General features: G+C 33.6%; 2 protein-coding genes across 3 annotated transcripts; both read left to right on the top strand.

Annotated features, from left to right (window-relative positions):
* Window positions 1–5,153: 5,153 nt before the first annotated feature.
* LOC116341899 lies at window positions 5,154–9,853 on the top strand. Its single transcript, XM_031769240.1, has 2 exons — window positions 5,154–9,679; window positions 9,839–9,853. Exon 1 carries the CDS (start codon window positions 5,595–5,597, stop codon window positions 6,951–6,953), a length of 1,359 nt encoding a protein of 452 aa, XP_031625100.1. The 5' UTR covers window positions 5,154–5,594; the 3' UTR covers window positions 6,954–9,679; window positions 9,839–9,853.
* Window positions 9,835–14,756, top strand: LOC116341898 (uncharacterized protein DDB_G0283357). 2 transcript variants are annotated; one of them, XM_031769238.1, is made up of 7 exons: window positions 9,835–10,061; window positions 10,691–10,825; window positions 10,915–11,042; window positions 11,124–11,434; window positions 11,500–11,623; window positions 11,699–12,889; window positions 13,187–14,754. In XM_031769238.1, the coding sequence occupies exons 1-7, from the start codon at window positions 9,958–9,960 to the stop codon at window positions 14,203–14,205; spliced, it is 3,012 nt and encodes a 1,003-aa protein (XP_031625098.1). In that variant the 5' UTR covers window positions 9,835–9,957; the 3' UTR covers window positions 14,206–14,754. The 2 variants fall into 2 exon arrangements, with proteins under 2 accessions (XP_031625098.1, XP_031625099.1); XM_031769239.1 differs by having other exon boundaries at window positions 9,845–10,061; window positions 11,503–11,623; window positions 13,187–14,756.
* The last annotated feature ends 407 nt before the right edge of the window (window positions 14,757–15,163 follow it).

The raw sequence follows: 15,163 nt of genomic DNA, 5'->3' as shown, positions 1-15,163 counted from the left end.
ATAACTGAAACACTGAAGAAGCATATTGTGGTATCTAAACAAATGAAAACATTTCAATAAATTCAAGTGAAATCAAATGACATTTCATTATTATTATTGACATGTGAAAAAACATAACAAACAGATGCAGTTAATATAAAAACAAATCTATATAAGTGTAATTCATCTCTATCAAGTGACCTTGTCATTTATATAAGAGAAACCTGATAAAATTTGAAACAAGGGATCTCTATTGAAACCATTTCGATTACCTCCTTACTGTTGGTTCCATATATCCAATCATCATATGATGCATTTTCTTTTCTTCCTTTCGCTTCGATTTCGAGTGGTTCTTCGTGAACAATATGCTGGTATTTGTCAACGATTCCGAGAAAATATATATTTGTGTTGTAAGTTATTTTCCTGTTGGTTTGGTTATCTTTTTGCTTATTTCTATTTATGCTTATTTTTTATCCTTCTTGTCTCTTGTGGGTGGATATCAATCGGTTTGTTGTCAACTTAAACGGAAGGACCAAAGACTTCTGTTACCATTTTTTTATTTATTTTTTATTTCAGCTCTTTTTGCGTTATTCCTTTTCGGTATGTGTTTGTTTTTCGTTCTCAAGTTTGAAATCCGGCATAGAAAGCTCGAATAAGTTTCACATTGCAAAGATTTTGTTAGCGATAAATATTGCGTTCTCCAATTGAATCGCTTAGAATAGTCATGATCTCAAAAAATAAAAAAGCTACATGTTCATACAAAAAAAATGTATTTTCTTCTTAAGGTCACGATTATTCTAGCCAATTCAATTTTGGGAAAATGCCGAGAATTTTTTTTAAATCGTATTAATTTGTAGTGAAAAAAATCAAATTTTGAGAAACCAAATGTAAATTTTCTAAAATGCACAATCAGCCATGATGTGATACAAATTGTAAATCGAAGTTTACTCTCCAAACTTAGAAATTAGATCATATAGAAACATTTTCACCAGAATTTTAAATTAAAAAATATGTGGAAAAAAACTTCAAAATTATTGTTAAAATTAGGAGGCACAAATCACCCACTAACTAACACACACAGACACATATATTAAAGTATATTACTCCAAATGCCCATTTTGAATATAAAAGGCAGAAAAACCAATCAATTAAAATGCATTTTATGATGCGCGTTATTTGTTTAGCCCGTAAGTTAAACTAAATGAACATTTATATATCAAACTTTAAAATGAAAAGAATATTCGTTTTCCTGTGGTCTCCACAGCCCAATACAAAAAGCGAGAGATAGATAGTGCATATGTGCGATTGAAAACCATTCATATCCACTAATACTGTTAAATTGGATCAAAAAAACTGGATTAGATACTTATACCACACTATTAATTCTAAATTAGAAGATTTTATAAAACAAATGATATTTGCCAATTTATCATGAAAACATATTATAATATTAAAGCCATTTTTTCGTATTTAATCCGAATCCTGATGTTTCATAATGAAAATACAAAAAAATGAGTTGTTAATCGTGTACAATTTCTATCGAATCAGTTATTTACTACAAAGATTGAACAAAAAAGAAAACATGAATCAAAAAAAGCACAACTAAAAATCATATCTTTATTGATGTGTCAAACTTCCAAAGTCTAATTTGTGAGTGAGAATGAACACAATTATTTTTGAAGAAAAAAAATGGAACCACGAAAAATGAATGATCAAATCGACGAACATTTGATGTAGTTTTTAATTTTGGTGTTGTGAAAATTGCAACAAAATCTTTTATAGATCAATTTGGAAGGTATAATTGCGAAATGAATTTTTCGATGATGATGATGATGGCATATTCTTCAGTTAATACGTTTTCTTTTCTTGTTTCAAGACACACTTCAACCAAATAATAGGAAAATTCTGGTTCTTACTTAAGTAATATACATATATTTATTGAATTAAATTTTAAATGGCTCATTTTCGATTGTGATGTTGCATCAGAAGCAAATCTATTAAAATATATTCAAATTAATCATCAAATATTGACATATTGAAAAGACATTGATGTCGAAACACTTTTAAGCGTTGAATGTGGGCGAAGAGAGAATGGAAGTGAGTTTTTATTTGCATATCGCAAGTAGTTTTAAATAATGCGCGTGAGAAATGTTTATTTATCGAATATAGCAACACTGAGTATTTTCAGGTATAGAGATGAAGATGAAATATCATTTTAAAGTGTTCAATTCATTCAATCACTTTTATCACTTCATAACACATCTTAGATATGACATAATCAGATGCAAAACCAAAAATCAGCAACAATTTGCACTAAATCATTCACCTAAGTCACATTTTATTCAAATGACACTTATTGAATTCCAAACAGCATTTCATTTGAAAGAAAAGTACATATTTGAAGACAGTCTCGCTCACACATATATGAATTGAGTCGAAATATTTACATGATAATAATAATTTAAAGTGAAAACAAAATCAATACAAATTATATACTAGCATGAGTAATTTGCAAACAAAACAAAACAATCCATAGTTGATAATTTAGATGATGTACTACGCAAAAAGGAAAAATGATTATCATTTAAATTTAGAAAGGTCAAATTAAATCACAAATTGCAAAGCTATGTAGAATTTTAAAAATAGGAAAATTGAACGTAAATTCGCAGAATTTTCTTTGCAAATTTGATTCGTAATTGATGGCCGCATGACATGTTTATACCGCTAGCTTCTCTCAATGGACGAATAAAAAAAACTCAAAGAAACCGCATAAGTTTTGTTTTCTAGCATTTTTCCATTCCATTTAGGTAATTTCATGAATGAATTTTTATCAACAGCTGAGATGGTCAGTTCGTTAAATCATCGTTATAACTAATCATTCATTTTGATTTGATTTGGTCAGCTCCCGGTTAAAAATAGGTTTGTAATTAAATTTGTCAAATCAATTATCAATGTTTTAATTTGTCTACAAATTTTATTCGAATTTTTGTTTCAAAAAAATAATTTTGCCGAAAATTATGTAATTAACTTAATTAATTTTTCGAATTTTCTATAAATGTCTTTCTTAACAATTGTGATTAAAACAAAATGACAAGGAAAAACATAAAATGGTCAGAAACTAAAAATGAATACATAGCCATCGAAATTCATTTGCTTTGCGCGTGTTACTGTATCGTGCTTACGCGTACACAAGAGATTTCTAGAAATGAGAACTTTCAGAAATTTAAGATAAGATTACGACACAGTAAGCGTGCCGCGAGTAATGTTAATTGAGAGCCTGAAACGCAAAACAAATTATAAAAATTCTTTTCGGAAAAAGAGCATAAGAAATTATTGAGCACAAAACGAGAATATAGAGAACTGAGAGTTAAAACAACACATAAAATACTGAGAGCAAAAGTAGCATACATCGATTTGCTGTTTTTACTCTCAATTCTGTATATTGTATTTTAACTCTCAGTTTTTATTTGCCTCATTTTAGCACTGAAAATGTATATCTTTTTATTTGGAGTCAATAAATATTATATTTGCTTTCGTCAAAAACATGAGACGAATAAAAACTGAGAGTCAAAATATAACATATCGCTTGTTTGTTTTGTCGCTAACTGAATTTATATTCTGTTTTAATTCTCAGTTCTGTATATGCTCTTTTAACTCTCAGTTTTTTTCTATCGCCTTTTTCATTTAAAATACATTCTTATGCTTTTTTTCCGAAAAGAATTTTTATAACTTGTTTTGGGTTTCAGGCTCTCAATTAATAGAGAGTGAAATGATAAAGAAAATGTAATTTTTTTTATTTCCGCATCATAATCCTAACAGTTTTCTAGCTAATCATAAATTGTCAATTTGAAATTATAGCGCCAAAGTTAATGAGATAATGGACGATTCACATTTTGATGCCTTTTTACGTGTTCATATCAAAATAAACGTGTACGAATGAACACTGATAACAGCTGTTCAGCCACAGCAACAACAACATCAGCAAAAGTAATTGTAGTTGATATACAAAAAGATCAAAGCAATTAAAAAAGGCATGTGAATAAACTCTCTTTGCTGCATCGTATTGCCGCACACAGTATGTCAATAAAAAATGTTTATAAATAGTTCGAAAAATCGGATTTCTGTGATGAATTTGTTTAAGATTTCCCGGCTTCAAAAAAAAACACACACATGTTTTTACAATAGTCTGCGCACAAAGTCCGCAATTTGTTATTCACTTCAAAACAAAAAAACGCCGTTTATTGCGAATTTGCATTTCAAAGAGAACGTACTTTGTCTTTTGCAATTGCGAAAAAGTCGTACACATAATACATTAAATGTTGTTATCAGCATAAGTGTCTACGTAGTGTGGTGTGTCTGTGTGGTTTGTTATCATTGCCGAACAGGCGATATTAATGCTACGACAATAAAATGAAAATCGCTTCAAAAAAAACTGTGATACTCAGAGGTCGTGGGTCATTCTCAAGCAAAAAAGACCACAAATGGGACAAAGACACATTTTAGGGGTGATAAGAGACGAGCAAGAGGGGAGCATTAGTCACAAGCAGACAAACTCACATGTCGCTGTTGTTTCACATCATCTGACTGTCAGTGGTGTTGAACACACATAGAGCACCAAACAGATGAACATTTTTTTTGCCATATCGGATGTTTATTATTCCGAATTTGGACAGGCGAAAATTCTGTAGACATGCGAACAGTAGGTGATAAATTCGTTAGGCTGCCTATATAACTCTCTTTCTGCATTAATGAAACTGTGTGTATGTGTAACATTTTTTGCTTGCGTTTTGTTTATTTTTTCACTTCGTACACGATACTGTGTATTAATTATTTGTCCTTTTGCTTGTCTCAGCTAATTTTACGCGCACATGTGCAAATACATGTGTGTGTGTATGACTGTGTCTCAACCAATGCTACGACACCGTCGAACAGATGATAACACATGAGTTGTATTTTAAATGCCAATAAACCATACAATGATGATGATTATATTTATAAATGTTTCAATTTATCAGGTTGTTTTGGTTAGAAATGAAAAAGGCGGAAAGAGATGAAGAAAGAAAGAAAGAAAAAAATTGCGCGCAACATTGGTAATTTTTTATATACACACAGATCGATGTTGTTGTGATGACGGATATGTCAGTTGTGATTGGCGACAAACTACTGCGTATAAATTGTGATCATTGAGTTCGAAGCCTTTGAATCGTTCATTCGCATAAATGGTCCGAGCTCGAAGTGTCGTCGCAAAAACAATTCGTATATTGCAACCGACAGAACTCAATAGCAAGAGAGAGCGATTTAAATTTTATTCATTGCACACGCGAAATGCACAGAGAGTTTTCAATAAACTGCTGTGGCATAAGAAAAAATACATAAAATAAAGTTTATACCAAGCAGAAAAAAAGACATATAAAGTGAATTCTCGATTGGAAGTTTTGCACTAATTTGTAAAAGTATACAAAGTGAAGTTTAAATTTATTGTCGCTGTAAAAGATAAAGTTAGTTCATTACAAATCATACTGAGAGTCGGCCATTTGAAAATAATCTTTAAAACGGAACATATTCTCGCTTGCCATTGAGATCCAACAAAAAATTTAATTCAAATTGCAAATAAAATGGAAGCAATCATCAAGCCAATGAACATAGCGATAGACATGCCCACAACGTTGGACACTGCAGCAGCCGATGATATACTCAACGACGATGTGCTATTGGAAATTCTGAAATATCTCAATGTAATGGACATAATATCCTATCGCCAAGTGTGCTCGCGATTCGAGTCAAATGCCGACAATCATTTGTCACGAAAAGTAAAGCAATTCCACATCGATGCGACGCTTGACCATAAATCAAAGGAAATAATTAAACACTTGGGTCAACATTTAAAAGCATTGCACTTGGTCTCTGTGCACAGTTATAAGCGTGTTGATAAATTACGGCGTCAAATTCAGTCAATAAATAAATACTGCACCCAATTGGCATCGTTAACGATTGAAACGCGAAATTGGTATGGTGCAATGGCGCTCAGTGCATCAATCGTAAATAAATTACACTTTGTGCATTTACGATATCTTGAATTGCACAACATAAAAATGGACAAAGACTTTGATTTAGTGGCTGCATTTGAAAATATCGAGGTGCTGAAAATGAATTCAATTGGCAATTTTACCGGTCAAACGTTGATTGGATTGAATCGATTGGCTGTGTTGCACTTGAACTCATGCGCACAATTACGTCCAAATCACCTTTACGACTATTTCCATGCAAAGGGACGAACGCTTAAGGAAATCATTGTGCACAAATGTCGTGACATCGATGAAATCATTCTCAATGAGATTGTTGCAAATCTACCAAATATTGAATTAGTTTCGCTTATGTTTAGCTATACAGCGTCATTTGATCCGAGCACATTGCATTGCTTACAACATTTGAAATCATTATCACTGCACAATTTTAAAACGTATGACGTGAATCGCTTTATCAAATTACTTGCCACCAACAATAAACTCGAACGATGGGAAATCAATGGCGAAAATTTTAAAATGTATCAATTGGACGGCAGTGCCGCTGATAAATTAGAAAAGAGTACGAATTTAAATGAATTATCGTTTGTTAAATGTAATTTTGTAACCGATGATTTACTTTTTCGTCTCGGTCGCAATTTGAACTTGACTAAGTTCAGCCTACAAGACTGTTGGGGATTCACCGTAAATGGTCTCATGAAATTCGTTCAATTACAACGGCAATTAGCTTATTTATCGATTCGAAATTGTACGATTCCACGATCGGCGACCATTGACATCGCTAATATGGTGCTCGAGGATGAAGAACGACCTGCCATTCATATTGACTACGACATTGACTGCGGATATCGACCGTTTACATTCGATTTTTACGACGATGAATACGATTACGAGGAATATTCGCCGTACGATTTGTACTGGGATTCAGATTCCACTGACGCCGAAATTTAAGACTTTTTAAGATGTATAAATTAAGTTAATTTGCGCCAAGCGCAAGAGTTTTTTAGGTCCTAATGGTTAGAAATAGTTCATTCATACGTTGTAGTTAGTTAGACGACTTAAAAAAATTGAAAAAAATGTGGAAATTAATTGATTCGGAATAAACAGGAAAAGAATAAGGAGAAAACGAATATTTGAATTATATTACTCATTTCCTGTAGATCATTTTTCTTTTCTTGAAAATTCACAGGTAAATTGGAGTCGACGAATAAAAGAGCAACGACAAAAACGCCACTGAACTGAAATTCATACGTGATTTGAAATATAATAGTGCCACTTGCCAAGGCCACTTTAAATGGTTTGTAATTATGATACGGGATATTCATTCGGTGAATATAAACAACAACATTTGATTTTGGCAAAAACCCAAAAATGTAACTGTTGCCACTGGTGGTTTCGTGTTGAATAAAACCTGAATAACAACTGATGTCATTCAAATTTTGTAAACATACGGAGAAAAGAGAATGAACGTCAGTGCTGCCAACACTGCTTTTGAGCGCAAATGTCGACGTCAAACATGCATTCAGTTTACGCACACATACCAACGTTACTATCCAACAATAATAACATAGCCGCGCTGTAAGGTGTCATGAGTTCGAGAAAACGTAAATTTTGTGCAAGCAACATTCGAAGCACACACATAGTACACAAAAGGTGTGTCAAAATTTGTCTAACGCGATTTTTCCTGAATTTACGTAGACCAAACTATAATAATAATAAAAAAATAAACGTGCGATTGGCTGCTAACAAATACATTTTCGAACAAACAAACAATTTTGCCGAATTTCTTGTGTTACATTGATTTTACTCGTGGTTTTTTTCACTTAGATTTTGACAATTTATTCTATAACCCCGAAATAAAATGTGAGTGTAATGCACCAAACTACGAATGATGTTGAATCAATACATATAGTTAAAGCAATATGTGATTCATTCAAATTATCATAAAAACAAACAAAAGATATGATATTAAATCATGTTAATTTTGTGTGTCAAAATTGGAACAAATGTGAATGAAAGAAAAGAGTTTTTTTCAATGTTTTTGGAGTACACGTCATACAGAATGTGAATTGGTAAAAAAACCATTCCATTGACAATTGTGAAAACAATCGAAACGCATTTTTTGCTTGAAATTTTTTTGTTCACTGATTGGCATTTCGAAAATTTGGATCGGATATTCGGATGAAATTTCATGCATTAAGACATTATTCGTTTCGGTTTGGTTCCGCTTATATGAAGCGGAGTGAAAGTGACAAAAATTTCGTGTGCTATAATGGTGTTTTTGATATTGAAATCGATCGACTGATTGGAAAATGCTATTTTGTAAATAATAATATGACAAAAATTTCAAATACATGAGTCCATTCTTTTCTACCAACGAAGCGGAATAATTTTCAATTGCTCATAAATTGTCCAACGAAAGAAAAACAAAATTGCGGAGAAGAAGAAAAAAAAACTAGCAGCATTTGTATAACACACGAAAACAAGAGAGAATAAAATAAAAATTCAAGAGAAACGGGACCGAAAGTGTTAGTGTATTCGTGTGTTTTACATCAGTTTCTATTCAGTTCAAGTCATCGCACAAAATGATCACGCAAAATTCATTTGGCGAGTGCACATAAAGCGTATTTGTGCATTGTTCATTTAATATAAACAGACAAACGAGTTTTTTACGTATTTGTTTATTTTCACTGCTATATACATAATTTCAATTGTGTGTGTGTGTGATTGGAGATAGTAGAAAAAAATGAAACAGTTCGTCGTTTGCATTTCTCTAAATAGCAACAACAACAACAACAACAGCTCCATCCGCAGCAGCAGCAATAGTTATAAACGACAACAGTAATAAGTGTGCACGATCACAAAAAATAAGCTAAAAAAACGAAAGACAATCAAAGTAAATTCGCAAAAAGAGTATTTTGGATCTGTGAGATGCTGTGCTAGGCGAAAATGAATAAACGAACAAAAATCGTCTGAAATTCCGTATACTTTCATTATTTAAAAGAAACGAACATTGGTTGCTGTTTGTGTGTTATTTTATTCATCGGATCCGGATCGAATAGAAAGGGAAACGCGTGAAACGAAAGAAAATAATAATAGAAAGAGTCATATAAATAGACAAAAGAGAAAGACAAAGACAAAGAAAGAAGAGAAAGAAATACCAATAACAACTTATCAATTAATTGGACTTGGTATATTTTGTGCATTTGTTTGATGTGTTGTGAACGTGCTATAGCATTGTGTGTGTCTCTGTCACTGTGGCCGTTAACGATTCGCGAACACACTATTCGTTGCACTCAAACATATAATCATCATTAAAGTTACTTGTTTTTAATTAAATTATATAAGCACCCCGTGAACATAGCGAATTTCGAATTTGTTAATTGCATTTGTAACTGAGCAACAAGCACTTTAAGTTTGTTTTGATTTTTCGTTGAAAGCGTGCGCGTACACATATACATTCCATTGAAATCAATAACACTTGAACGCATTTCTGACAGTGACTGAGTTATGGTTATATTTATTATTAAAATAACGATCGAGACGATGAAGAAAAACCAGTGAACTTTCCATTCTTAAGAGTTCCGTAAATGTGTTTTAAAAAAAATTTCAACAAATGTGCGAAGAATTTAAAGAATTTCACAGTCGATAAACGAGCATGCTAACGTATTCATTATGTTTGAGTGTTATTTTTTTCATATCTTGTTGTTTTATTTCAATCATTTTTTCGACTTAATGTTATGAGAAGATCGGTGTTCGTGGTTTTTTTCATAATTGTTTGATTTTTTTGTGTAAAATACATGTATGTATATGCTCATTGTTTTTTCATGCGCAAGAAATTCCATAGAGCGTGTTTTCTGCACGACCGCAACGAAGTATACAATAATAATAAAAAAACATCAACTCAATAAAAAAAACAACAACGAAGAAACATTTCTTTTGATCGTTCAATAACATGGAAAATGGTGACTATTCGGTGATACTCGTTTCAACGATATTAAGCATTACATCGATCACAATGTTTGCTGCATGTTTGTGTTGTCGTAAAAAAGTTCAAAAGTAAGTCACACATTCAAAATGATGATCACTATCTCTTGATTTTGCAGGAATTTTTTACTCTCAGTGTGTGTGTGTGTATATATATGTTTTATAGTAATAAGAGAAGAAAAAAACGGATTTAGAAAGTGCTCAGCGTCAAGTTCATTGTCGGCTCGGGCGCTATTTCATATTGCATGAGGTCGACAAATACACGAGATTGTCGCAGCACGCCTTTTTTCTGGCATCATAGCAGCAGCAGCGACGACGGCGAATGAAAACGAAATAAAAAGTAAACAGCAATCGACCGCCGTCTTTATCGATCGGAATGCGCGATGTTAATGTCTATCTTGGCGTCATGAAATAATGCCATATATTTCGTTCGTGCTAAATGGACGTTTCAGTTACTAAACGAACGATTATGACCTTGGTCACTGAAACCACTACTTTTATGCATGCTTTTATTTAATAATATAATTTAATTACTCGTGAGATTTTCGCGCTAACAGCAGTTCAAGCATGATGCAGCATTTTGATTAATAAAAACAAATTACGAAAGCCACATACTGTTTAGAGTATGAGTCATTAACTCCATTGAACAGCAAATTCATTTTTTTTTTCTTCTCTCTCGTTGCTTTTGTGTTCCATTGCAGCAATGAACTTCTCGGTTTGGAGGGTATGGTCAAAATAAAAAATCCCGATGAAAACCTTCTAAATGGCAACCACATCATTTCAATTGGTGACTCAGACACAAAAATATCAAACAATGATATCACCGATTCCAAAAGGTTTCTTTTTATAGATTAATTAAACTTTTTTTCGTCGCTTTCGAAATGTCAACGATATTCATTTTTTCTTTTGATCGTTTCATAAATAGATCGCTAAATGTACCACATCGAAGTTTACCTGACATTCCAATCTCCGATCCAAATCAATTGGACACCAATTCCGATTTATATGCAACGGTTGGCGATAAAGTCGGTGACAAGCCTCAAGGACAAAGTCGTAAGAGATTTTTTTTTAAATTTAGTTTCATTCGATACTAATGTATGGGGGTTTTAATGAAAATTCTCGATTTGTTTCCAGCTGCGTCGAGTGTTAAGAAACAAATAAGTGTATCACAGCACAGTTCGATAAGCCAAGCGGATGACTGTAGCTCACCATATGCCCGGGTTCGATCTCCATCGCATCCATACGATAAAGTGCGACCAGCTGAACATCCATATGCTCAAGTGAAACCAGTTAACGACAATGTAAACAGACCATCCACATCAAATTCGAATGCACCAACCAGTAATTTGAATGCAGAAAACAACAATCCAAACGATAATGAGCCATTATCAAGACGTAGCTCACGGGAGAGTTTATTGGATTCAGTTGATGGAAGACAGCATCAAGTAAGCACATGGTTGAAACAACAAATTCATCTTCAAGTTAATCGAATTAATTTTTTATCCATTAGCAGGTGATTCCAGCAGCATCAGCAATCGCTGGTAGAGTGTCAGCTAGTCAAGAGTTACCGTATATGACGCCGCCAATCGTGCAACCGCAACAATATTTCAGCGGTGATTCACAAGATTCGTCAAGTATGTATAAATAAAGTATTTCGTGACTTATGGCCTATTTGAAATGATAATCTCTATCTTTTGTAACACTTTCAGAGGGTTACACGAGTATCAGTGTACGTGAGCCATTGGCAAATATCATTGCACAAACAAAGAAACAAAATGCACAAATTCGACGACGTGAAATATCTGATTCGCACTATGCAACCGTTTCGGATGATTCCGATGAAGCGATGTATGCAGCAATTGAAGATCCAAATAATCCCGTTGAATTGTACACCAGTGGTTCCGAAACGTATGCACAAATTCAACCTCAAGAGATGGTTGTATCGGTTGAAATCAATTCAGTACCGACCCATCAAAATGCGAATCCATCAACGCCGGCTCAACCATCTTTGCCATCGCACCCATCGGCGAGTCAAACGAATTCGAATTCGAATTCGCTGGCAACCAACAGCACAACACCACGCAATAGCATCAATGAAGGTACAGTTGAGATGCTAAAGGCGGCAGCCCATTCAAGACAAGCCTCATCATCGAGTTGCACAAGTTCGGTTGGTAATTTGGGCTCGCCAAAACCGGAAAAACGACAAGCAAATTCACCACTTCCACCAACACCAAAAGGTAACTCGCATCACTATCAGAGCAATAGCAGCCTGGCAAATCCATCGTTGTCGCTGCAATCGGGACGAAGTTCAGTTGCTTCGGTTATTGAAGTTGGACAAAGTGGTGGTCAACGGCAAATATCACGTGAAAATCTATCGTCTTCGGTGGACGGAAGAAATCATTTGAGATCACTTATTCATGGTATCGATGATGAACCACGTAAAAATCGTCTATCGAAAGATTTAGAAGCGATGTATGCAAAGGTGATGAAAAAGAATAAATTTTCAGCAGCGCCGTCCGAAAATACATCACCTGTGCCTCTTAGAAAAGTTTTGAATGATCAACATCAACAGCAGCAGCAGCAACAGCAACAACAGCAGCAGCAGCAACAGCAACGCCAGAGCGTTTTTCTATCTGATCCAGACATAACACAAGAAACCACTGTGCCGGAATCGTTGAGCAAATCAATTCACACGTCGCCCGGCAAAAGTAGCATAAAATCAGCGCAGCTAAATGAAGACAATGAATATGAAACGATTGACAAGCGACGAACAAGAAGTAATAGTTCAAATTATGATACAAAAAATGATCCCGGATATGAAACAATTCCGGCCGATTTGCCGGGCGGTGCGAACAAACAAAATTCAAATCGAAATTCAAGCCACATCACAACACCGCCAGGTAAAGCCATATGATTTACCAATTTTTACACAGAAATTTAACAATATTCCAATTACAACTAACCAATTTGTATTCTTTTTCGTCATTCTAATCTCTCAAACGCTTTCTGTTCCCCTTCTCAAAAAAAAATTTCCATCCTAAATGTACTACGTATGTAGTCAATCTGGACAAAATCTAACGTAATGCACCAATTTTTTTGTAGCTTTAGCTGTTCGTCGTAGTTTAGTTTGATATTATACATGTGAAAGATATCGGGAGGTGGAATATTAATTGAATTGTTTTTAACTCATTTTATAGGGGTGTTTCTTCATAATCAATCGCTGAATGCATTCCCCGAAACAAAGAATATGTTCACAACGAATTATAGTAACAGCGGCAGTGGGGGCGGTGCCGAAGGCTCGGAACCCGGCTATGAAAGTTTACCGGATCAATCAACGAATGATCCAGGTTATGAGACTGTTGAATCGCATGGAAAGGATTTGGCGAAAAAAAACGGATCCGATTATGATCCAAATTATGAAACACTTCGACCAACTACCAAATCGCCAGACTTAATCGATCACTATGCCAAAGTGTCGAGCAAAAAATTGCATAATAACGATGGATACAGCAGTATAAAATTGAAAAATAAAATCTTGAGCAGTGAAGAAGACGAACAATTAGGCTATTGCACAATATCGGAAGATAGGATAGAGACATCGTCGAAAAATCATGACTACGCTAGCATTCGTGATATGACCAAAGAACATCAACGACATGAAAATGTTTATTCGAGTATAACAAATGACATGGAATCAAGTCCATCGAGACAAAACAGCAGCAACAACAACAATAGAAATGCACAATTACTGGCCTCAACACCATCGCCGGTAATCATGTCACCATCTATGACCGTTTCGATGACATCGACCATTTCTGATACAAAAACCCTTACCTCACCATCGAGCGAGGGTGAATCAAGCTCAAATACGCCCATCTGTTACAACAGCATTCGCAGCACAGATCGAAGCCAATTAACAGTCAGCGTTAGCAATTATGAATCATTGACTGGCAGTGAATCGGATTCAAACTATGAATCCGTACGGTATTTAAATGCAAAAGACCGTGAAAATCCTTATGAACAATTGTACAATGAGTCTGATATAAAATACGATACACTGAAGAGAGATGACACGACTAACAGTGTGTCCGGATTGTATGCGACATCAACGAAACACATTGATTTCAGCAAAAACAGCAGTCTGAGTAGCAGCGGAAGTGGTTTGGGTGGACGTAGCAGCAGTTCACTCAATAACAATTCCGACACAGCCGGATAATGATTAGATAGAATAAAACAATCATTTTTTTAAGCATTATCATTCCATTTGAATTGTATGTGACAAATTATTTGCACATTCTATTTTAGATGCACTCTCCCCATTCACTTCCAAATTACATGAACAAATCTCACAATTATTACACAATAGTGTTCAAATGAGATAAACATTGAACAAAAAAAAAATTATATTCCAAATGTGATCACTACTTAAATCGAAACTAATGCTACTTTTTTTTGTTGCGTAGACAATTTTTGAAGGCACAAACCATTATAGCCACAATTTTATTTTATACCATGATTCTTTTTTCGCATATAAGATATTTGTTAAATAATGTTAAAAATTGAAAGCTTTAATTTTTTTCGCAGCTTTCTTCAAATAATTTACTTGTGAAATTTGATTTATATAGCATAAACGAATCGCGCACATTGTTTAATTTAAATAAAAAAAGAACTATTTTAAATATGTAAATAATTTCAAAGAAAAAACTATAATTTAGTTTAGGCAAATTTCAAGCTTTTGTATCATTTTAAGCAGAATTAATAAGCGCATGCAAAATGTATGACTAATTTATTTAAATTCAACATTTTAGCCAATAAAATGCCCAAATTAGGAAGAAACTATTGAAAATATATATATATGTTTCAAAAAGTATTTGGAATGAAAATTGTGAATAGTGTTTTATTTCTTCTATCGAATTTGCAGGCAAAGTAGAAATGTCATCTCTTTTCTAAACGAAATTGTTCCTACCTTTTTTTCTATATGCATTGTTACAAAAATAATGTATTTTTGTCATAATTAACAAAGAAAATTAATAGCAAACTCTTAAACTGGAAAAAACCACTTATATATATAACAGAACCTGATACCCCTTTCATACCAATGAGAATACTCTCTATTGAACAGGTTTCATTATTTTGATTAAAAAGAAACCATATAGGACCATTCAATTCGAACG

The sequence above is a fragment of the Contarinia nasturtii genome, unplaced genomic scaffold (assembly GCF_009176525.2).
Source record: "Contarinia nasturtii isolate CC-2019 unplaced genomic scaffold, AAFC_CNas_1.1 Cnas_scaffold_810, whole genome shotgun sequence".
Lineage (NCBI taxonomy): Eukaryota > Metazoa > Arthropoda > Insecta > Diptera > Cecidomyiidae > Contarinia > Contarinia nasturtii.
This window is presented reverse-complemented; position numbering and strand designations above follow the sequence as displayed.

Excerpts from the sequence above, each read along its gene's own strand:
- LOC116341899 (XM_031769240.1), top strand. The coding sequence starts at position 5,595 with ATGGAAGCAATCATCAAGCCAATGAACATAGCGATAGACATGCCCACA.
- LOC116341898 (XM_031769238.1), top strand. The coding sequence starts at position 9,958 with ATGGAAAATGGTGACTATTCGGTGATACTCGTTTCAACGATATTAAGC. Across the intron at positions 11,435-11,499 it reads TTGATGGAAGACAGCATCAA|CAGGTGATTCCAGCAGCATC; the intron begins GTAAGCACATGG and ends TTTATCCATTAG. Across the intron at positions 11,624-11,698 it reads TGATTCACAAGATTCGTCAA|AGGGTTACACGAGTATCAGT; the intron begins GTATGTATAAAT and ends TAACACTTTCAG.